This window comes from Scyliorhinus torazame, chromosome 15 (genome assembly GCF_047496885.1).
Source record: "Scyliorhinus torazame isolate Kashiwa2021f chromosome 15, sScyTor2.1, whole genome shotgun sequence".
Classification (NCBI taxonomy): domain Eukaryota; kingdom Metazoa; phylum Chordata; class Chondrichthyes; order Carcharhiniformes; family Scyliorhinidae; genus Scyliorhinus; species Scyliorhinus torazame.
In genome coordinates, this window is record NC_092721.1 from 178,309,020 (window position 1) to 178,332,977 (window position 23,958).

A 23,958-nucleotide genomic window follows, 5' to 3' on the forward strand; every position below is an offset into this window, starting at 1 on the left:
GCAAGGTGGGTATAGAGAGATATGGGCCAAATGTAGGCAATTGGGACTAGCTTAGTGATCAAAACTGTGTTGCATGGACTAGTTGGGCCGAAGGGCCTGTTTCCATGCTGTAAACCTCTATGACTCTATAAATTCCAGCTGAGCTGTGTGTTCGTCAAAATCCTTAAAATAAATGTTTAATTCCCGTTTAATTTCATGATATATATGCGGCTAGAATTTGGTTACTCTTTGTTTTTCGTGTGCCGTGGAAACAGAAAGAAATCGGGCTGCATTTAATAAGTTAATTATTGTAAGTATTAAACTTGTTGCTTAATGGCCGAAAGTATTATAGATTAACGGTTGGCCCTGTGCAATGGTTGAGCAACGTTTAAAAATCCCCCAAGGAAACAAAGAACTGCAAGACACTTTCGATTGATACTGTATAATATTCACAGTAATCAACTTTACCATCCTCTCTATTGAAGTAATGTATTGTTGGTGCCTCCCCACGGTTATTGCAGAATGCGGCATAATTGCCTGCCGTTAGTGATTTACAGTGTGGTGTGCAATAAATAGCATCAGAGTGGAAATAGGCGCTGAAATGCAGCTATCCGATTGCCGAGCCCCTGTCCTCCCGGGCTGTAAAATCGGAGGCTGGGCTGGCTCCACTTCCTGGACCTGGGGTTGTGCTGGGAGAGCAGAAAAGAATCGGCCTTCACTGCTCGTCATTGCTCAGGTAGTTTCCACCCAGGCGTTAAGCAGTGTGTGTCTCCGCGCCTCCACAGAAGCCGGGCCAACCAACACATCTATCTTCTCATTGCGACTGAGTCCTCCTCACACTGGTTACTGTCCGCCTTTCCGGCGGGGGCTGGAGCTGTTGCTTCAGGGGAGACCCAAGTTTCACTGTCATTGCTCTTCGAAATAATGACTGTACCCGCTGGATCGCGGAACTCCGTGACCTCCCGAAGAAACGCAATCTTATTAGGGCAGTGCAGTTAGACTTGGTCAGGCAAGTTCGGTTGCTGGATTAGGGATTCGTAATCACAATATTTAACGTTACAACAAAAAACTCATGACTTGCATGTTTTATTAGATTTAGTTTTGAAGGATGTGCGGTCCTTGGAAAGGATCCAGAGGAGGTTCACAAGAATGATCCCCGGAATGAAGAGCTTGTCCTATGAGGAACGGTTGAGGACTCTGGGTCTGTGCTCGTTGGAGTTTAGAAGGATGAGGGGGTGATCCTATTGAAACTTACAGGATGCTGCCAGGCCTGGATAGAGTGGACGTAGAGAGAATGTTTCCAGTGACAGGAAAAACTAGAAGCAGAGGACACAATCTCAGACTAAAGGGGTGATCCTTTAAAACAGAGATGAGGAGGAATTTCTTCAGCCAGAGGATGGTGAATCTATGGCACTCTGAGCCGCAGAAGGCTGTGGAGGCCAAATCACTGAGTGTCTTTAAAACAGAGATAGACAGGCTCTTGATTAAGAGGATCCGGGGTTATGGGGAGAAGGCAGGAGAATGGGGATGAGAAAAATATCAGCCATGATTGAATGGTAAAGCAGACTCGATGGGCCGAGTGGCCTAATTCTGCTCTTTTGGGCAGCACGGTAGCCCAAGCGGATAGCACTGTGGCTTCACAGCGCCAGAGTCCCAGGTTCGATTCCCCGCTGGATCACTGTGCAGAGTCTGCACGTTCTCCCCGTGTCTGCGTGGGTTTCCTCCGGGTGCTCCGGTTTCCTCCCACAGTCCAAAGACGTACAGGTCAGGTGGATTGGCCATGCTAAATTGCCCTTAGTGTCCAAAAAGGTTAGGGGGGGGGGGTTATTGGAGTTATTGGGTTATGGGGATACGGTGGAAGTGAGGGCTTAAGTGAGTCGGTGCAGACTCGATGGGCCGAATGGCCTCCTTCTGCATTGTATGTTCTATGCTCCTATGTCTTATTTTACTTAAATTTTTAACCGAATACTGGGGGAAAATGTCTACCCTTCAATCCCAGGCATCTTGTATTCACCACCAGATTAACTATTTGAAAAATAATGTAGCTTTATTTAATACTTTGCAAAGCTCTACCTTAAATAAAACTGATGTGGAGATGCGGGTGTTGGACTGGGGTGGGCACAGTAAGAAGTCTCACAACACCAGGTTAAAATCCAACAGGTTTGTTTGGTATCACTAGCTTTCCGAGCGCAGCTCCTTCATCAGGTGAGTGTAAATAAAACTCTCCATCATAAATAAAGCTCCAGAATATGTGTTCTACAGGAAACGGTTATAAGGCATCAATTTTTTTAAATGCATTATTCAGCAACAGGAAGCAGAGCTGCACTGAAAACTTAAAAGCATCTCTCACTTTAAAGAGTAACAGATGATACAGAATTCTGTGGAAATGTTGTGGCACAAATTTTTTTTATATGAACATTTTATTGAGGTATTTATGGTTTTATAACAGTAACAAGAAACAGTGTACATACAATTATAAACATAGTGCAAAAACTGTCTTTCTCTCTCACAGGTCCCACCTTTTCTAATCCCCTACTCTAAACTAAACTAACTCCACTGCTCCCCCCCCCCCCACCTTCTGCTGACGGTTAATTTTCCCTAAAGAAGTCGACGAACGGCTGCCAACGGGCGAACCCTAACATTGACCCTCTCAGGGCGAACTTGATTTTCTCCAGACAGAGAAAGCTAGCCATGTCAGTTAGCCAGGTCTCCGACTTCGGGGGCTTTGAGGATAATAATATCCATCTCCGGGCTACTAGGGAAGCAAAGGCCAGAACGTCTGCCTCTTTCTCCTCCTGGAGTCCCGGATCTTCCGACACTCCGAAAATCGCCACCTCGGGACTCGGTGCCACCCTCGTTTTCAACACCTTGGACATGACAGCCGCAAACCCCTGCCAGAATCCCCTACGCTTCGGGCATGCCCAGAACATATGGACATGGTTCGCTGGCCCTCCCGCACACCTTGCGCACCAATCTTCTACCCCAAAGAACCTGCTCATCTGGGCCACTGTCACGTGAGCCCGGTGAACAACCTTAAACTGTATCAGGCTGAGCCTGGCACATGTTGTGGACGCATTGACTCTGCTCAACGCATCCGCCCAGAGACCATCCTCTTCCCATTTGTATTTCAGCTCCTCGGTCTGTGTTTCCTCTGACCCCATAAGTTCCTTATAAATGTCCGAAACCCTCCCTTCTCCCATCCACACTCTGGAAACTACCCTGTCCTGTATTCCCCTTGGAGGTAGGAGCGGGAAGGTTGAGACCTGCCTGCGTAGGAAGTCCCGCGCCTGCATGTACCTAAATTCATTCCCTCCCGCCAGTTCAAATTTCTCCTCCAGTTCCCTCAGGCTGAGAAAGCTCCCTTCTATAAACATATCTCCCATCTTCTCGATCTCTGCTCTCTGCCATCTCTGGAACCCTCCATCTAACCTCCCCAGGGCAAACCGGTGATTATTGCAAATTGAAGACCAGACTGACTCTCCCTCTGCTCCCACATGTCTCCTCCACTGCCTTTAGACTCTCAGGTCCACGACCATCACGGGGCTAGTGGAGTACCGTGCCTGCGGGAACAACAGAGGTGCCGTTACCAACACCCCCAAACTACTGCCCTTACATGATGCCGCCTCCATACGCTCCCACATCGACCCCCCCCCACCCCCCCCCAACCACCCACTTCCTAATCATGGCTATATTCGCCGCCCAGTAATAATTACTAAAGTTCAGTAGTGCCAGCCCGCCTTCCCCCTCGGCTGCACTCCAGCATCCCCTTTTTAACTCGCGGGGTTTTACCCGCCCATACAAAGCCCGAGATCACCTTGTTGACCCGTTTAAAAAAGAACCGAGGAATAAAGATGGGGAGGCACTGAAACACAAACAGGAATCTCGAGAGGACCGTCATTTTCACTGTCTGTACCCTCCCAGCCAGTGACAACGGGAGCGCGTCCCACCTTCGAAAAGCCTCCTTCATTTGGTCTACTAGCCGGGCCAGATTTAGATTGTGCAGCCGTTCCCATTCTCGCGCCACCTGGATGCCTAGGTACCGAAAGCTTCCCCCCTACCACTCTAAATGACAGCTCCGCCAATCGCCTCTCCTGTCCCCTTGCCTGGATCGCGAACATCTCACTTTACCCCATGTTCAATTCGTAACCTGAAAAACGGTCAAAATCCCCATAATTTCTTCCATCCCTTCCAATGGGTCCGACAGATATAAGTGCAGGTCACCGCGTATAGTGAGACTCTGTGTGCCCCCCCCCCACCGGACCAGCCCCTTGAGGCTCTCAATGCAATTGCCAGTGGTTCTATGGCCAGTGTGAACAACAGCGGGAAGAGGGGGCATCCCTGCCTCGCCCCCCGGTGCAGCCTAAAATAGCCCAATGTCAGCCTGTTCATCCGGACACTCGCCACAGGTGCCTGATACAGCAGCCTGACCCAGTCAATGAAGCCCCGCCCAAATCCAAACTGCCCCAGTACCTCCCACAGGTAATCCCATTCCACTTGGTCAAATGCCTTCTCTGCGTCCATTGCGACCACTATCGCTACGTCCCTACCCACTGTGGGCATCATAATTACATTCAACAGCCTTCTTACGTTGGCCGCCATCTGCCTCCCCTTAACAAATGCCGTCTGGTCCTCCCCAATCACGTCCGGAATGCAGCCGTCAATCCTTGAGGACAAGATCTTAGCCAACAATTTGGCACCTACATTTAGTAGGGAGATCAGTCTGTAGGACCCGCATAGCTCCGGGTCCTTATCCCTCTTCAGGATCAATGAGATAGTGGCCTGTGACATCGTCGGGGGAAGCCCCCCTCTCTCCCTTGCCTCATTAAATGTCCTCATCAGCAGCAAACCCAGTATCCCAGAGAACGTTTTGTAAAACTCCATGGGGTACCCATCCAGTCCCGGGGCTTTACCCGACTGCATGGCCTTCAGCCCTTCTGCTATCTCTTCCAACCCGTTCGGGGCCCCTTGCCCTTCTCCGAACTCTTCACCAACCTTAGGGAACTTCAGCCTCCCTAAGAATTGCCTCATCTCTTCCGGCCCAGCTGGGGGTTCCGACTCATACAGCCTGCTGTAGAATTCCTCAAACGCCTTATTAACCCCAGCTGGATCTCCGACCAGGTTCCCATCCCTGGCCCTTACTTTCCCAATCTCACTGGCCGCCTCCCGGTTTCTAAGCTGCTGCGCAAGCATTCTACTGGCCTTCTCCCCATATTCATCGATCGCCCCCCTTTCCTTCCTCAGCTGCACCATCGCTTTCCTTGTAGTTAACAAGCCAAACTCTGCCTGTAGCATCCCTCGTTCCCTTAGAAGCTCTGCCTTTGGGGTCTCCGCATACCTCCTGTCAACCTGTAGTATTTCCTTTATCAGTCGGTCCGTCTCTGCTCTGTCTGCCTTCTCCCTGTGGGCCCGCATCGAGATCAACTCCCCTCTAACCACCGCCTTCAGCGCCTCCCAGACCACTGCAGCCGAAACTTCCCCCGTGTCGTTGACTTCCAGGTAGTTCTGGATACATTTCGTCAGCCGCCCACACACCTACTCATCAGCTAAAAGTCCCACGTCCAGCCTCCAGTGCAGGCGCTGGCTACCCTCCTTGCTCACCTGTAGGTCAACCCAGTGCGGGGCATGATCCGAGATCGTGATCGCTGAATACTCAGTGTCCACTACCCCCGTCAGTAAAACCCTATTCAGGATAAAAAGTCAATCCGGGAGTACACTCTATGCACGTGTGAGTAGAAGGGGAACTCCTTCACTCTCGGCCGCCCTATTCTCCATGGGTCCACACCCCCCCACCATCTGCTTCATAAACCCCTTTAGCTCCTTTGCCATTGCCGGCACCCTGCCTGTCCTTGAGCTAGACCGGTCTAGCCCTGGGTTAATGACTGTGTTGAAGTCCCCCCCATGACCCGCTTATGCAAATCCAGGTTTGGGATCTTCCCCAGCATCCTCCTTATGAACTCCACATCATCCCAATTTGGCGCGTACACATTCATGAGTACTACCGGCAGCCCCTCCAGCTTCCCACTGACCATAATGTACCGACCCCCCACATCCGCAAGTATTCTTCCCACCTCGAATGACACTCGCTTATTAATCAGGATCGCGACTCCTCTAGTCTTAGAGTCCAGCCCCGAGTGGAAAACCTGTCCGACCCAATACTTCCTTAGCCTGACCTGGTCAGTTACTCTAAGGTGCGTCTCCTGCAACACAGTCCTTCAGTCCCCTCAAATGCGTGAACGCGCGTGCCCTCTTAACCGGCTCATTTAGCCCTCTTACGTTTCATGTGATCAGCCTGGTTGGGGGGCTTCTCGCCCCCCTCCGCCGATCAGCCATCACCTTTCTTGGGCCAGTCTCCAGCCCGCGCTCCACGCATCCGCAGGCCCGCCCCCAGGCAGCCTCCGACCCGACCTCCCTCTTGTCCCGCAGCAAAAGTCCCTCCCCCGTCAGCAGAACATTCCCCCCGTGTTGTGGCACAAATTAACTTGCTTTCAGAGGTGTAGCTGCAGTAGTAAAGTGCACTAATAATTCAGAGACCCAGCAAATGCTCTGGGCATCACAGCAGCTGGTGGAATTTCAATTCAGTTAACAAATCTGGAATATAAAGCTCATCACAGGAATGGTGACTAATGAAGTAAAGTAAAGTTGCCACAGTCGCAGATGACCATAAGCTGGCTGCCTTTCCCGTTGAGGAGAGCTAACTGATGATGAAGATCACCACGCCTCATGCGAGGGGCAAGGTTGAGAATAACCTCGGGGAATTGAACCCATGCTGTTGGCCTTGTTTCACATCACAAAGCCGCGAAATGAACATCTGAAATGTTAAATGAATTGCAATTAGGGATGGGCAATAAATGCTGGCCTTGCCTTGCCAAAAAGCTGATGCCCGGAGTGATTTCAAGGGCCAATTTATGGTAACCTTTGCCACTGCACTGAAAAACTGGCCAGAAGTGTACCTAATAAATCCTGTACTTTAAACTATCAGGAGCTTGGTTCTTGTTGAGTTAATCAGGAGCAATGCACTGAGTAATATGAAACTCTAATATCAACTTTGTGTTCACATAACACCTCGGATTTTGCAGTCAACGGCAAATGAACAGTTTTGCCATTTGTTACATTCATAGCTACTCATTCATTCACCAGTGCTCCGTGCCTGCCACCAGAAATATTAACCCAAAACATCAGCCAATTGATACTGTTTTAAACTCAATCTTACACTTTTTTCAGGGGGAGGTTCTGAAATGGCAAAGAAACTGTTGCTTGTGGATCTCGACTGTGGAGTGGATGATGCCCAAGCGATGATGATGGCTCTTGCGGCTCCTAATGTGCAAATCCTGGGTATAACATGTACTCATGGAAACACAACAGTTGAAAATGTGTGCAAAAATGTATTTCGGGTGTTAAATGTTTGCCAGTGCACAGAGGTAGGTGATGAAAATTCTGGGTAAAGATAACATTTTACAGTGATTAGAATCTTCTTCATTTGTGGTTTTTAGAAATTAATGTTATTCTACTGTATAAAATTCAGATCTATGACAAAAAGGTTATGCTTTTGCGAAACATAAAAACTGGAGTAGGCCTTTTAGTCCCTCGAGCCTGTTCCACAATGCAATGCGTCCATTGCTGATCTGTGTCCTAATTCCGTATATTTGCCGTTGCCCATATCCATAACTTTGGTTAACGAAAAGTCTCAGCATTAACATTTGCAATTGATCTTGCATCAGTTGCCATTTGTGAAGAGTGCTCCAAACTTCTACCAGCCCTTGTTTGTAATATCTTCGAAACTTAGAAAAGAGGAACAGGAGTAGGCCCTTCAGCCCTTTGAGCCTGTTCCTTCATACAATATTATCATGGCTGATCGTCTATCTCAATACCATACTCCTGCACACTCCAAATACCCTGAGATGCCTTGAGAGTCTAGAAATCTGTCCACCTCCTTCTTAAATGTATTCAGTGATTTGGCTCCCACAGCATTCTGATCACCCTGAGTGAAGACTCCTCATCTCTGTAACTGTAAGAGGGACTGGGAAAAAGCAGTCAGTGCAGGGATCCCCTGCGGTCGTTCCCCTGAGAAACAAGTATACCGCTTTGGATACTTGTGGGGGGGACGACTTACCAGGGGTAAGCCATGGGGTACGGGCCTCTGGCACGGAGTCTGTCCCTGTTGCTCAGAAGGGAAGGGGGGAGAGGAGCAGAGCATTAGTAATTGGGGACTCTATAGTCAGGGGCACAGATAGGAGATTTTGTGGGAGCGTGAGAGACTCACGTTTGGTATGTTGCCTCCCAGGTGCAAGGGTACGTGATGTCTCGGATCGTGTTTTCCGGGTCCTTAGGGGGAGGGGGAGCAGCCCCAAGTCGTGGTCCACATTGGCACTAACGACATAGGTAGGAAAGGGGACAAGGATGTCAGGCAGGCTTTCAGGGAGCTAGGATGGAAGCTCAGAACTAGAACAAACAGAGTTGTTATCTCTGGGTTGTTGCCCGTGCCACGTGATAATGAGATGAGGAATAGGGAGAGAGAGCATTTAAACACGTGGCTACAGGGATGGTGCAGGCGGGAGGGATTCAGATTTCTGGATAACTGGGGCTCTTTCTGGGGAAGGTGGGACCTCTACAGACAGGATGGTCTACACCTGAACCTGAGGGGCACAAATATCCTGGGGGGGAGATTTGTTAGTGCTCTTTGGGGGGGTTTAAACTAATGCAGCAGGGACATGGGAACCTGGATTGTAGTTTTCGGGTAAGGGAGAATGAGAGTATAGAGGTCAGGAGCACAGATTTGATGTCGCAGGAGGGGGCCAGTGTTCAGGTAGGTGGTTTGAAGTGTGTCTACTTCAATGCCAGGAGTATACGAAACAAGGTAGGGGAACTGGCAGCATGGGTTGGTACCTGGGACTTCGATGTTGTGGCCATTTCGGAGACATGGATAGAGCAGGGACAGGAATGGATGTTGCAGGTTCCGGGGTTTAGGTGTTTTCGTAAGCTCAGAGAAGGAGGCAAAAGAGGGGGAGGTGTGGCGCTGCTAGTCAAGAGCAGTATTACGGTGGCGGAGAGGATGCTAGATGGGGACTCTTCTTCCGAGGTAGTATGGGCTGAAGTTAGAAACAGGAAAGGAGAGGTCACCCTGTTGGGAGTTTTTTATAGGCCTCCTAATAGTTCTAGGGATGTCGAGGAAAGGATGGCGAAGATGATTCTGGATAAGAGCGAAAGTAACAGGGTAGTTATTATGGGAGACTTTAACTTTCCAAATATTGACTGGAAAAGATATAGTTCGAGTACAATAGATGGGTCGTTTTTTGTACAGTGTGTGCAGGAGGGTTTCCTGAAACAATATGTTGACAGGCCAACAAGAGGCGAGGCCACGTTGGATTTGGTTTTGGGTAATGAACCAGGCCAGGTGTTGGATTTGGAGGTAGGAGAGCACTTTGGGGACAGTGACCACAATTCGGTGACGTTTACGTTAATGATGGAAAGGGATAAGTATACACCGCAGGGCAAGAGTTATAGCTGGGGGAAGGGCAATTATGATGCCATTAGACGTGACTTGGGGGGGATAAGGTGGAGAAGTAGGCTGCAAGTGTTGGGCACACTGGATAAGTGGGGCTTGTTCAAGGATCAGCTACTGCGTGTTCTTGATAAGTATGTACCGGTCAGACAGGGAGGAAGGCGTCGAGCGAGGGCACCGTGGTTTACCAAAGAAGTGGAATCTCTTGTTAAGAGGAAGAAGGAGGCCTATGTGAAGATGAGGTGTGAAGTTTCGGTTGGGGCGATGGATAGTTACAAGGTAGCGAGGAAGGATCTAAAGAGAGAGCTAAGACGAGCAAGGAGGGGACATGAGAAGTATTTGGCAGGAAGGATCAAGGAAAACCCAAAAGCTTTCTATAGGTATGTCAGGAATAAGCGAATGACTAGGGAAAGAGTAGGACCAGTCAAGGACAGGAATGGGAAATTGTGTGTGGAGTCTGAAGAGATAGGCGAGATACTAAATGAATATTTTTCGTCAGTATTCACTCAGGAAAAAGATAATGTTGTGGAGGAGAATGCTGAGCCCCAGGCTAATAGAATAGATGGCATTGAGGTACGTAGGGAAGAGGTGTTGGCAATTCTGGACAGGCTGAAAATAGATAAGTCCCCGGGACCTGATGGGATTTATCCTAGGATTCTATGGGAGGCCAGGGAAGAGATTGCTGGACCTTTGGCTTTGATTTTTATGTCATCATTGGCTACAGGAATAGTGCCAGAGGACTGGAGGACAGCAAATGTGGTCCCTTTGTTCAAAAAGGGGAGCAGAGACAACCCTGGCAACTATAGACCGGTGAGCCTCACGTCTCTAGTGGGTAAAGTCTTGGAGGGGATTATAAGAGACAAGATTTATAATCATCTAGATAGGAATAATATGATCAGGGATAGTCAGCATGGCTTTGTGAAGGGTAGGTCATGCCTCACAAACCTTATTGAGTTCTTTGAGAAGGTGACTGAACAGGTAGACAAGGGTAGAGCAGTTAATGTGGTGTATATGGATTTCAGCAAAGCATTTGATAAGGTTCCCACGGTAGGCTATTGCAAAAAATACGGAGGCTGGGGATTGAGGGTGATTTAGAGATGTGGATCAGAAATTGGCTAGCTGAAAGAAAACAGAGGGTGGTGGTTGATGGGAAATGTTCAGAATGGAGTACAGTCACAAGTGGAGTACCACAAGGATCTGTTCTGGGGCCGTTGCTGTTTGTCATTTTTATCAATGACCTAGAGGAAGGCGCAGAAGGGTGGGTGAGTAAATTTGCAGACGATACTAAAGTCGGTGGTGTTGTCGATAGTGTGGAAGGATGTAGCAGGTTACAGAGGGATATAGATAAGCTGCAGAACTGGGCTGAGAGGTGGCAAATGGAGTTTAATGTAGAGAAGTGTGAGGTGATTCACTTTGGAAGGAATAACAGGAATGCAGAATATTTGGCTAATGATAAAGTTCTTGAAAGTGTGGATGAGCAGAGGGATCTAGGTGTCCATGTACATAGATCCCTGAAAGTTGCCACCCAGGTTGATAGGGTTGTGAAGAAGGCCTATGGCGTGTTGGCCTTTATTGGTAGAGGGATTGAGTTCCGGAGTCGGGAGGTCATGTTGCAGCTGTACAGAACTCTGGTACGGCCGCATTTGGAGTATTGCGTACAGTTCTGGTCACCGCATTATAGGAAGGACGTGGAGGCTTTGGAGCAGGTGCAGAGGAGATTTACCAGGATGTTGCCTGGTATGGAGGGAAAATCTTATGAGGAAAGGCTGATGGACTTGAGGTTGTTTTCGTTGGAGAGAAGAAGGTTAAGAGGAGACTTAATAGAGGCATACAAAATGATCAGGGGGTTGGATAGGGTGGACAGTGAGAGCCTTCTCCCGCGGATGGATATGGCTGGCACGAGGGGACATAACTTTAAACTGAGGGGTAATAGATATAGGACAGAGGTCAGAGGTAGGTTCTTTACGCAAAGAGTAGTGAGGCCGTGGAATGCCCTACCTGCTACAGTAGTGAACTCGCCAACATTGAGGGCATTTAAAAGTTTATTGGATAAACTTATGGATGATAATGGCATAGTGTAGGTTAGATGGCTTTTGTTTCGGTGCAACATCGTGGGCCGAAGGGCCTGTACTGCGCTGTATTGTTCTATGTTCTATGTTCTCTCTCAGTCCTAAACAGCCTACCCTGTATCCTGAGACTGTGACCCCTTGTCTAGACACCCCTACCAGAGGAAACAGCATCCCTGCATCCATTCTGTCCAACCCTCTCAGAATTTCATACTTTTCAATTAGCTCGCCTCTCATTCTTTTAAATTTTAAATACAGGCTCAGTCGACTTAACCTCTCCTCATAAGACAATCCTGCCATCCCAGGAATCAGCCTGGTGAACCTTTGCTGCACTCCCTCATGGCAAGCATATCCTTACCTAGATAAGGAGACAAAAGCTGCACACAGTGTTGCAGATGTGATCTCACCAAGGCTCTGTACAGCTATAGTACATCATCCTTGCTGCTGAACTCAATTCCTCTTGCAATGAAGGCCAACAAACCATTTGCCTTCCTAACTGTTTGATATACTACAAGCCTGCTTTCAGTGACTGGTGTACAAAGGTCCCTTTGTAAGTCAACATTTACCAATCTATCGCCATTTAAATAATACTCTGCTATTTTGTTTCTCTGTCCAAAGTGGATAACTTCATATTTACTGCAGCTACCAAGTATTTGCCCACTTACACAACTTGTCTGAAGCCTCTTAACATCTTCCTCACCACTCACATTTCCACCAAGTTTCATGTCACCAGCAAACTGGGAACTATTTCATTTGGTTCCATCATCCAAATCATTGATGTATTTTGGGAATAGCTGGGTCCCAAGCACTGGTCGCCACACTACCAGAAGGATGTGGACGCTTTGGAGAGGGTGCACAGGAGGTTTACCAGGATGTTGCCTGGTCTGGAGGGTGTTAGCCATGTGGAGAGGCTGAATAGACGCGGACTGTTTTCATCAGAAAGACAGAGGTTGAGAGGTGACCTGATAGAGGTCTACAATATTATGAGGGGCTTGGGTAGAGTGGAAGGCAGGCACTCTTTCTGAGGGTGGAGGAATCAGTCACCAGGGGGCATAGGTTTAAGGTCTGTGGGGCAAAGTTTAGAGGAGATGTGCGAGGCAGGTTTTTTACGCAGAGGGTGGTGAGTGCCTGGAACGCGTTGCCAGGGGAGGTTGTGGAAGCAGATACATTAATGGCGTTCAAAAGGCATCTTGACAAACACATGGATTGATTGAGCATAGAGAGATATGGCTGAAGGAAGTGATGAGGGTTTTGGCAAAGGTTGGTATCATGACCGGTGCAGGCTTGGAGGGCCGAAGGGCCTGTTCCTGTACTGTATTCTTCTTTGATCCCTGCGGGACCACACTAGTCAACATTTTTCACTTCAAAAAAGATGCATTTATTCCTACTCTCTGTTTCCTGTCTGCGAACAAATTCTCAATCCATGCCACTATATTACCCCATCCCATCCCTTGTGCTTTGATTTTGCACACAACCCTCTTCTGTGGGACTTTGTCAAAAGCTTTCTCAAAATTCAAATGTACAACATCCATTGGTTCATCCTTCTCGGTTATATTAGTTATGTTCTGAAAAAACTCCAGCGGGTTTCTCAAACATGGGCCGCGATTTAATAGAAATGGAACAGAGTCCCATGTTGGGCGCGTTTAGCCGGAACCGGTTTCCCGGCACTGTTGGTGCCGAAAACGACCCCGCTATTAAAGGGGACTCTGCTTCTTTTTTTTAAATATAAATTTTGCGTACCCAATTATTTTTTTCCAACTAAGGGGCAATTTAGCATGGCCAATGCACCTACCCTGCACATCTTTGGATTGTGGGGGTGAGACCCTCGAAGACACGGGGAGAATGTTCAAACTCCACCTGGACAGTGACCCAGGGCCAGGATCGAACCTGGGTCCTCAGGCCGTGAAGCAGCAGTGCTAACCACTGTGCTGCTGTGCTGCCCGACTCTGCTCCATTTCTGGGCCTCGGCAAAGAACGCCCCACCCAGGCCACATTTAGTCCTATTTCCTGCGCTAACGAGCTCCACTCACCAGTGCAGAAAGAGATTGGGGCACCGTAGCCTTCCAAACCCCCCAATACACCAATGATGGGGTCCTCGAGCCCCCTGCACCCCACCTCATAACTGCAGGGCATCCTGGACCCAATCCAAAGTGTGGACAAGATCCACCCGGACACCTTGGCACTGCCAGCCTGGTACTTTGGCAGCACCCCTGTCAGTGCCACCTGGGCACCCTGGCGGTGCCAGAGTAGCACACAGGTGGCACTTCCAAGGTGCCTAGGTAGCACTGCCAATCTGGCATTGCCACAGTGCCCGGGTCACATCAGGGGTACCAGGGTACCATCCTGCCCAGAGCCCAATCGCCCAGGTGGCCCCAGTTGCCTGGGAGAGAACCACCCCACCGCCTGATCTACGTTGCTGGAGAACCAGTGCTAAATGGGGCTTGCTCGGGACTCGAGACCCATTGTGGGCGGGACCCAGATTACCACACCGCTCGAGATATCATTAGGTCTCACGAGGTGTAACGAGGCCATTAAATCTCACGAGAGGCCTCTATAGACTCTAGTATTTTCCCTATTGTTGATATTACACTAACTGGTCTGTAATTTCCAGTTCTCTCTCTCCCACTCCTTTTCTAAATAGAGAGTTAAATTTGCCACCCCGGGGCGGGGATGTGCTGAGCGGAGCAGGAAAAGTGACTCTCCTCCGGGAACTCAGAAAATCGTCACTTTTAGCACGAAAATAGGCCTGTTGAAAAATATACCTGTTGAAGCCCCAACCCCCTCCAAGACCACCACAACTTCCGAGAAATGCCCAGGAACATCTCTGGGACCCGAAAAGACGGTTGAATCAGCAAAAGCCTACAGAGGAAGAACAGGACATCGGCGAGCACGTGGGACGAGTTGGAGCCGGCCCCACCTGAGAAGGTTGGGTCACTGGTGCTCACGCCGGACCACCCACCGATCAGCGAGTGGATGGACCTCCTGACTCTGGAGCTACAAAAATACAGGGATGCCATCAAGTTTGAAAAGGTGGTAACAGTGATGGTGGCGGTCGGGGATGCCCTGGCCCCCTTCAAGGTGGCGCCAGAAAAGACAGAGCAACGGTTGGAGGCACAAGAGGTGGTAATCAGAGACCTGGAGAAAGTGCCAACCGACCAGAGTGATCGAATAGCCTCCTTGGTTGACCCAGCAGGAGAGGGGTGGGGGGACAGCAACCCCCCCCCCATCAAGATAGTCACCTGGAACCTCAGTGGTTTAACGGCCCAGTGAAAACATCCAAAGTCTTTGCCCATCCGAAAAGTCTGAGGGCTGATGTTCTATTCCTCCAGGAGACACACCTGAGGGAGAAGGACCGACTGTGGATAAGAAAAAGCTGGGTGGGACAATCGCACCAATCGTGTCCCGGGATGATGGTAAGGGGGTAGTCATACTACTAAACAAGAGGACAGCCTTCATGGCAACAAACTCGGTTACGGACCCAGGGAGACAGTGTGTTATGGTTAGTGGTGTCCTGGAACGTGTACACTCCCAATTGGAGTGATGCAGAACCCGGCATGGACACACATCAACTCACCATGGGGGGGGGGGGGGGGGGGGGGACTAGGTTTAGGACCTAGTTTCAGATCAGACCTCTTCACTTTCCATCCAAATTAAGAATTCTATCATGTGATGGTTACTGTTTCCCCTGCACTACTGGATTATTAATGATTATTATTGCATAATGCAAAATCTAGAATCGCATGTTCCCGAGTTGGTTTCTCAACATATCGGTCCAAATGACCATCTCGTACACACTCCAGGAATTCATCCACCACAGTATTATTGTTAATTTGGTTTTGCCCAATCTATATTTAGATTAAAGTCACCCATGATTACTGTAGCATCCTTGTTACAAGTATCTCTGATTTTCTGTTTATGCCATCCCTACCTTACCACTACTGTTTGGAGGCCTGTAGACAACTCCCACTAATGGTTTCCGACCCTTGTTGCTTCTTAGTTTCACCCACTTTGATTCTACATCTAGATCCCCTGAGCCAATAGCCTCTCTCACAATTGCACTGATTTCATCCTTAAGTAACAATGCCACCCATACCTCCTTTTCCTTTTTGCCTATCCTTCCCAAATATTAAGTATCCTTGGATATTCAGTTCCCAGCCTTGGTCACCTTGCAGCCATGTCTTCATAACCTCAAACATATGCCTGTTTATATCAACTATCAATGTTAATTTGTCCACTTTTGGGCGGCACGGTGGCACAGCAATTAGCATTGCTGCCTCAAAGCTCCCAGGATCCGGGCTCAATTCTGGCCTTGGGTGACTGTCTGTGTGGAGTTTGCATTTTCCCCCTGTGTCTGCGTGGATTTTCTCCAGGTGCTTCTGTTTCCTCCTATAGTCCAAAGACATGCATGTTAGGCGGATTGGCCACACTAAATTGCCCCTTAGTGTCCAAAAGTTTAGGTAGGGTTGCTGGATTACAGGGATGGGGTGGAGATGTGTGTTTAAGTAGGGTGCTCTTTCCAAGGTTGTGCAGACTCGATGGGCCGGATAGCCTTCTTCTGCACTGTAAATTCCATGATTATAAGAGACCCTATTGAGAATGCTCCATGCATTCAGATATGTGCCTTTAGGCTTGTCTTTTTAACATTCATACACATTTTTTTGTACATTGGCCTATTTGCTTTGTCAGGTTCCACTTGTGCTTCGTCGCCTACTCCCCCGTCACCTGAACTCCCAAATACCTGCACCTGTCCCTGGCTACCCTCAATGGCAACGCCACATGATTGGCTCCCCAGAAACACCTCACTCTTTCTGACATTCAACTTATAGCCTGAGAATGCCTGAACCTCTCTAGTATGTTCATAATTCTCCCCATCCTCTCCAATGGGTCTGACGCGAACAGCAGCAGGATGTACGTGTACAGTGGCACCCGGTGTTCCCTACTCCCCCTCACAAACCCCTGCCACTCTATTGACCACCTAAGGGCTATTGCCAAGGGCTCTTTCGCCAGTGCGAACAACAGCGGCGACAGGAGACACCCGTGTCTCGTTCCTCGGTGTGACCCGAAGCTCCATGAACTCATCTCGTTTGTCCGTACACGCGCCACCGTGGCCACATAAAACAGACACAAACTTAGGCCCAAACCCAAACCGTCCCAGAATTTCAAACAGGTACCGCCACTCCACCCGGTCAAAAGCCTTATCCAGGTCCATAAAGACCATTACCTCTGGTACCCGTCCCTTTGACGGGGTTATGATCAAGTTTAATAACCGTCTAATGTTACTGGAAAGCTGCCTGCCCTTTACAAAACCCATTTGGTTCATTGCGACCACCCCCCGGAACGTATGCTTCCATCCTCCCTGCCACTAACTTGGCCAACATTTCACATCCATGTTTAACAGTGATCTGGGCCTACATGACCCACACTCCAACAGGTCCTTTCCCTTCGGGATTAGCATGATCACCACCCTCTGCAGGAAGTATTTATCCAGCTAGTGTCTTGATATAAAACTAATGTGGTGAAGTATTTCTACACCCAAGCACTCCCATATTTATTGCAATACCAGAGGAAATAGCAACATCTTATTGGTACAATCTAATGCAGCCCTGACTTCTGATTCTAGGTTAATTATGTATTTGAATTTCATACATAGTCAAGCAACTGTGTGAATTTTATCTGATTATTTAACTTTCAATATTTTCCAGCTATCAAGTTTATTTTGAATTCCGCACCACCTCATGAGTTTTCGTTTTTAAAAATGTACCAGATTCAGTTTGACGTGCATACATATTCTGTCTGATTAGACTTGTAAAATTAAGGGCTCATAACAAAGGAGGAAAAATTGCTCTGTCGACTTTGTGTAACAATGTAAGTGGACTCAAAAGAAAACTCCCCAAATTCTTGGTTTTAGGAAGTTAGAACAACTTGGATGTCATGTGATGTGGTGATGGAGCAGGGGTAATGTGGAAGCGAAGCGGTGATGGTGGGGAGAGGGGGTGGTGTGAGAGGTGGTCAGTTTGAAGTGGCCCCAGGTTCTGATGTTCAAAATTCTATTTGGTGAAGTGGATGCTCCTTGTGCACGTCGCTCCCGTCCTGACAACAGTAAAATATGCAGAATTGCTGGGATGATGTTCACAATTAAACATAAACAGCTACAATTTTGCTGTGGCCAATATAAAGAATGCTTGCGTGTTACAGAAGCTGGGATTTAATATAGTTTACAACTTCCAGTTGATCACCGATTGCTGTTTGGAAAGCAACACCAGGAGAAAGGAGATTTTAAAAAATGTCCCTTTCTCTTCTCCCAAACTATAGAGTATCAAGCCACTTTGATGGGCAGATACACAGGCAGTGCGAAAGAGGGTACGGTCATTCACCTCTTCCACGCAAGTGACTTTGAATTTGGGATGAGTGATGGGTCAGCTCGATGGCCAGAAATTTTTCCCATGGCATGTCCAGTGGCAGAGAACTTTAACAAATTCCAAAATCCATGGGCTGGATTCTCCATTGCGCCGGCAACGCACACACGCCTGGGGATTTCCCGACGGCGTGGGGCTGCCCACAGTGGGAAATCCCTTGGCCAGCTGGCAAGATGGAGAATCCTGCAATTGGCAGGGGTGCGCCGCACCAGAAAACTGATGCAGCGGGACAGAGAATCCCGCCCCATGTCTTTATACCACGTCATTACAATTATTGAATTTCATCCCTCACAAATACTGTTAATTATTTTTATCCTTATAATTGCAGATTCCTGTGTTCCGAGGTGCAAGTAAGTCTCTCCTTGAAGGTCAGCTAAATGCCAGTCAGTACCATGGGAAGGATGGTCTGGGTGATGTTCCAGATCCTAATGCTCCAGGGTTGGAACACATACAAGCAGAACATGCAGTTACTGCCATGATAAGAATAGCCACTGAATATGCTGGTCAGGTGAGACTTATAGGTATCAGGAAATGAAATGTTCGTCGTCAGTGAATATAGAACAGGAATAGGCCATTCAGCCCTGTATCTGTTCCTTTATTCAATTAGATCATTACTGATCTGTATCTTACTTAACATCCTTGCTTCCATAATCCTTAACCTTGCCTAAAAAAAAAATCTCGCAGTCTCAATTTTGAAATTTTCAGTTAACCTAATGTGAACAGTTTATTTGGAAATAAACTTTCAGATTTCCACTACGCTGTGCACATAGGAATGCTTTCTGACATCACCACTGAACAGACTTGCTCTAATTCTTAGATTATGCCGTACACGTTCCGAACTTTCCTGCTAGAATATTTAGCTTTCCTCTATATACCCTTACAATTCCTTCCAGATGGGAAGTTTAAAATGGATGCTCATACTGATATCAGAAAACCTCCTGTCCCTGGCTGGACAGGACTGAATGATCTACATTACCAATCACATCAGATTTTTGTGGACGTAACAATTGCTAGCAGATTTTGCCGAGGTTGCATCCAGTGACGTGGTAAGGTCACCTAAAGCTTGTTTAATAAGAACCGGCACGGTTGAACATCAAACTGAAATTTGAACTACAAGTCGAAATATAAAATTAACCGGAGTGTGTAAGATGGATAAAGAATGATAATAACTGTTCTATTTTACAATTGTCCCAGTCTACTATAACTTTAACATCTCTCAGTCACTTGTTTGTTACTCCACAGGTTTCTCTTGTGGCTATTGGTCCCCTGACCAATGTTGCATTGGCATTTAAAATGGATCCCACCTTTCCATCCAAGTTAAAACATCTGTACATCATGGGCGGAAACACAGAAAGTATGTCTGGGAACTTATTTGCATAATTCTCTCAGCTGGATGACCTCACACTTGAATTTGACCCACTCCTCTCTTGATATTTATTACATGTACTTTTAATGATAAAGGGTTGGGATGTTGGGGGTGGGGGGGGGGCGGTGTTCTAGGTTCAGCTCCTTGCTGGCTGATGGTGAGAGTATACTGAGATCAATGTTTTATGGCACATCAGTTAGTAAAGTGTGCACTTCCCCAATGAGTCACAGGGGAAACTCTGAAAACAATATTCTTCAGATTATAATGTAGGAACAGAATTTTTTCATGTCTTGGCGATGTGGTTTTGGGCAGAAAAGGCGGCATTGGTGGGTTTCCATGCCATATTTTTAGCCACTTAGGAAAAAAACATTTTACACAGGATTCACGCCACCTCCGTGCCTGTCCTGCTATCATCTGAGCACTTCCATCAGTGGGGCATGCAATTTGAAGGCCGCCTCAGCTCTCTCAGCCACTTCTTCATGGTCTCAGGCAGGGAATGACTGCTAAGAAGTCAGCCCCAAGATTCACGAAGACATGCCTTAGCAGACTGCTGTATGCCACGCAGGAACGTGGCACATTTTGTTCCCGCAGACTAGAAGGAGACCCTTGAACAAAGTCACTAACCCCGCATATGAGGCGCTGGCAGCGATGGTAAGCGCCATCTCCCAGAGCCATAAAAGGATGAATGATCTCCTCCATTCTGCCAGGTAACCCTCTCATCACCCTAACACTCAAACCAAGCTAACGTGAGCCCTGTCTGGTCTATTGTGATGGCCCTGCCATCTTATAATGACTTCTACCTTCTCTTGCAGGTTCGTCAGGGGAGAAACCCAGTGCCTCCATCAGCCAGGCACAGGAGTCCACCACAGACACCAGAGAGGATGAATTTTCAGACTTTGAGATCGAAGAGGCAACACGGCTTTCAGCTACAAGGTTCACCAGCTCAGGCACACATCTTGGTGGGACTGAGTAATAGAGAGGCTTTAGGGATCGCAATCTGGTGAGCACATCACTCTCTCTGATCCACTGCAGGCAGATGCAAGGTGTCCAGGCAACTGTCATTTGGTGAACTGCTGGAGGCCAGGACTCTGCTATGATCCAGTCAGGTGATGTGCCTCAGGTGTCCTTTCATAGGTGACTCTGCTATGATCCAATCAGGAAATGTGCGGCTATGATCCAGTCAGGTGTTTGTGGATGACTGCACGATGTTCAGCACCATTCGCGACTCCTCAGATAATGAAGCAATCCGTGTCCAAATTCAACAAGACCTGGACAATATCCGGGCTTGGGTTGACAAGTGGCAAGTTACATCTGCACCACGCAAGTGCCAGGCAATGATCATCTCCTACAAGAGAGGATCTAACCATTGTTCCTTGAGATTCAATGGCATTACCATCGCTGAATCCCCCACAATCAACATCCTTGGGGTTGCCATTGATCAGAAACTGAACTGGACCAGCCATATTAATACTGTGGCTACCAGGGCAGGTCAAAGGCTAGGAATCGTACAGCAAGTAACTCACTTTCTGATGCCCCAAAGGCCTGTCACCATGTACAAGGCACAAGCCAGGAGTGTAATGGAATCCTCGCCACTTGCCTGGATGAGTGCAGCTCCAACAATACTCAAGAAGCTCGACACCATCCAGGACAAAGAGCCCCCTTGATTGCTCCCCCTTCCATAAACATTCAAACCCTTCACTACCGATGAACAGTGGCAGCCATGAGTACCATCTACAAGATGCACTGCAGTAACTCGCCAAGGTTCCTTAGACAACACCTTCCATACCCACGACCACGACCATATACCGGGCAGCATGGTAGCACAGTGGGTAGCATTGTTGCTTCACAGCTCCAGGGCCCCAGATTCGATTCCTGGCTTGGTCACTGTCTGTGCTGAGTCTGCACGCTCTCCCTGTGGTGGGATTCAAACCCGGGTCTCCAGAGCATTGTCCTGGGTCTCTGGATTACCAGACCAGCGACAATAATACTGTGCCATTGCCTCACCATGGGAGGGCCTGTTTGCCCTTGCCCTCTGTCGGGGAGGGTGTATGTGCTCGCCTCTCAGAGTATGGTGCTGGGAAACTATGGCGCTGGCAGAATGGGGAGGTCAGCGAGCACAGGGTTAACTGATGATCTGTAATCAGTGACGCTCACACATTAGTGGTGAGTTAGTGGGCATAATTAGCTTAGCTGTCAGACTGAAGGAATGTTAAAGATTGGTGGCTGAATGATATGATATGCTAACTTGATATGCTAAGGTTTTTTCATTGCTGTCATGCTTCTCTATTAGAGTTGAGATATTCTCTTGTGAACTCACAGGCATGTTGTTAGATCCTTCAGACCGTGTTAACTTGACATCCACTCAACCCACTAGCCTAGGCTTCCCTTCCCAGAGTCATGGCCCATCAAGAAGGTAAAGGCCCAGCACTTGAAAATTGCAGCCTCAGGATGGGCCAGTTTTAAAGTTGTCTTTCTTTCCCTTTTGACTATGGGTCCATCCCCACTTCAAGGGCCAACAGTGGTAAGCACTGTTGCTTCACAGCACCAGGTCCCAGGCTTGAGTCATTGTCTCTGCGGAGTCTGCACCTTCTCCCCGCGTCTGCGTGGGATACTGCGGTTTCCCCCCACAAGTCCCGAAAGACAAGCTGTTAGGTAATTTGGACATATTACGTAATTCTCCCTCCATGTACCCTAACAGGTGCCGATATGTGGTGGCTAGGGGCTTTTCTCATAACTTCATTGCAGTGTTGATGCAAGATGATACTTTGGAATGCGAGCCTTTGCAGGTAATTAAGTCTTTACAGGCCCAGATGGTGCAACTGGAGAGAGGGATAATCACAGGTTAAAGAAGTGTGAATTGTCTCAAGCCAGGACAGTCGGTTGGAGAGATGCAATTCTACAACTCATCCGCTTCATCCTGGATCACACTTCTTCACCTTCGACAACAGGTTCTTCATCCAGATACACGGAACAGCAATGGGGCCCAAATGTGCACCTCAATACGCCAACATATTCATGCACAAGTTCGAACAAGACCTCCTCACCGCACAGGACCTTCAACCGATGTTAAACATCAGATACATCAATTAAATTTTTTTCCTTTGGACCCATGGCGAAGAATCACTGAAACAACTACTCAATGACATCAATAAGTTCCATCCCACCATCAGACTCACCATGGACTACTCTCCGGAATCAGTTGTATTCTTGGTCACACTCATCTCTATCAAGGACAGTCACCTCATCACTTTGCTTTATTGCAAGCCCACGGATAACCTCACGATGCTCCACTTCTCCAGCTTCCACCCTGAACACATTAAAGAAGCCATCCCCTATGACTAGCGCTCCGTATACACAGGATCTGCTCAGACGAGGAGGAACATAACAGACATCTACAGATGCTGAAAGAGGCCTTCGTAAGAATGGGATATGGCGCTCGACTCATCGATCGACAGTCCCAACGCGCCACAGCAAAAAAACGCACTGACCACCTCAGAAGACAAACCTGGGACACAACTGACAGAGTACCCTTCGTCGTCCAGTACTTCCCCGGAGCGGAGGAACTACGACATCTTCTTCCCAGCCTTCAACATGATGAAGACGAAGGTCTTGCCAAGGCCATCCCTACACCCTCACTACTTGCCTTCAAACAACTGCGCAACCTCAAACAGACCATTGTTTGCAGCAAACTACCCAGCCTTCAGGAGAACAGCGACCACGACACTACCTGGCAATCTGGATTTTGGTTACTGTCACGTGGACCAAGGTACAGTGAAAAGTATTTTTCTGCGAGCAGCTCAACAGATCATTAAGTACATGAAAAGAAAAGGAAATAAAAGAAAATACTTAATAGGGCAACACAAGGTACCTCTGCAAGACGTGCCAGATCATCAACATGGGTACCACCATTACACGTGAGAACACCACCCACCAGGTACATGGTACATATTCGTGCTACTCGACCAACGTTGTCTACCTCATATGCTGCAGGAGGCATGGTACATTCGCTGTGATGTAGCCAGATAGGATGCTTTTTATGCTGTCAGACCTTCTGTGATTATCCAGTATTTTCTGTTTTTGTGACAATAGTACTCATTTGCATCTTAAACAATGGGTGGGATTCTCTGGTCGCCGACGCGGACGGCCGGAGAATCAAAGTTTACGACCAAATCGGGGGCGCCGCTGCTTTTGAGATGCTCTGTCCCCTCCAAAACGACGTTTCAACGTCCTCAGGACGTTGCCCAAGGCCCGCTCCCCCGATGCTCTGCCCCTGACTGGCCGAGTTCCCAAAGGCGTGGTCTCATCTGTCGGGAACTCGGCGTGGTGGCTGCGGACTCAGTCCAGCGCCACCGCAGTCGGGGGAGAGCCGATCCGCGGGCAGGAAGGACTTTTCCTGGGGCTGGGGGCACTGTTGAGGGGTGGTCCGGGGCACGCAAGCCGGCCAAAGGGGGCATTATTTCGCAGGCTAGGTCTGCGAGCGGCCGGCGCCATGTTGCATGTACATGCGCGACCACGGAACTGGAAATTCTCCGGGCCATATTGGCGGCGGCTAGAGCCGGGTGCTCTACGCTGCCTTGATGCTAGCTCCCAGCCAAACGGAGGATTGGTGGTCGATTTACGCCATTTTTGCTG

General features: G+C 48.4%; 1 protein-coding gene across 2 annotated transcripts in view; it reads left to right on the forward strand.

The window, feature by feature from the left end:
- Positions 1 to 563: 563 nt before the first annotated feature.
- The window catches only part of LOC140392028 (nucleoside hydrolase-like), a 40,790-nt gene continuing 17,395 nt past the window's right edge, over positions 564 to 23,958 (forward strand). Inside the window, exons 1-4 of one of the 2 annotated variants that reach the window (XM_072477203.1) lie at positions 564 to 715; positions 7,201 to 7,397; positions 18,289 to 18,468; positions 19,203 to 19,314. In XM_072477203.1, the coding sequence (XP_072333304.1) occupies positions 7,215 to 7,397; positions 18,289 to 18,468; positions 19,203 to 19,314 (475 nt within the window). In that variant the 5' untranslated portion in view covers positions 564 to 715; positions 7,201 to 7,214. Of the gene's footprint in view, positions 716 to 737; positions 989 to 7,200; positions 7,398 to 18,288; positions 18,469 to 19,202; positions 19,315 to 23,958 lie in introns of those variants that run through there. The other variant, XM_072477204.1, reaches the window with a different exon arrangement.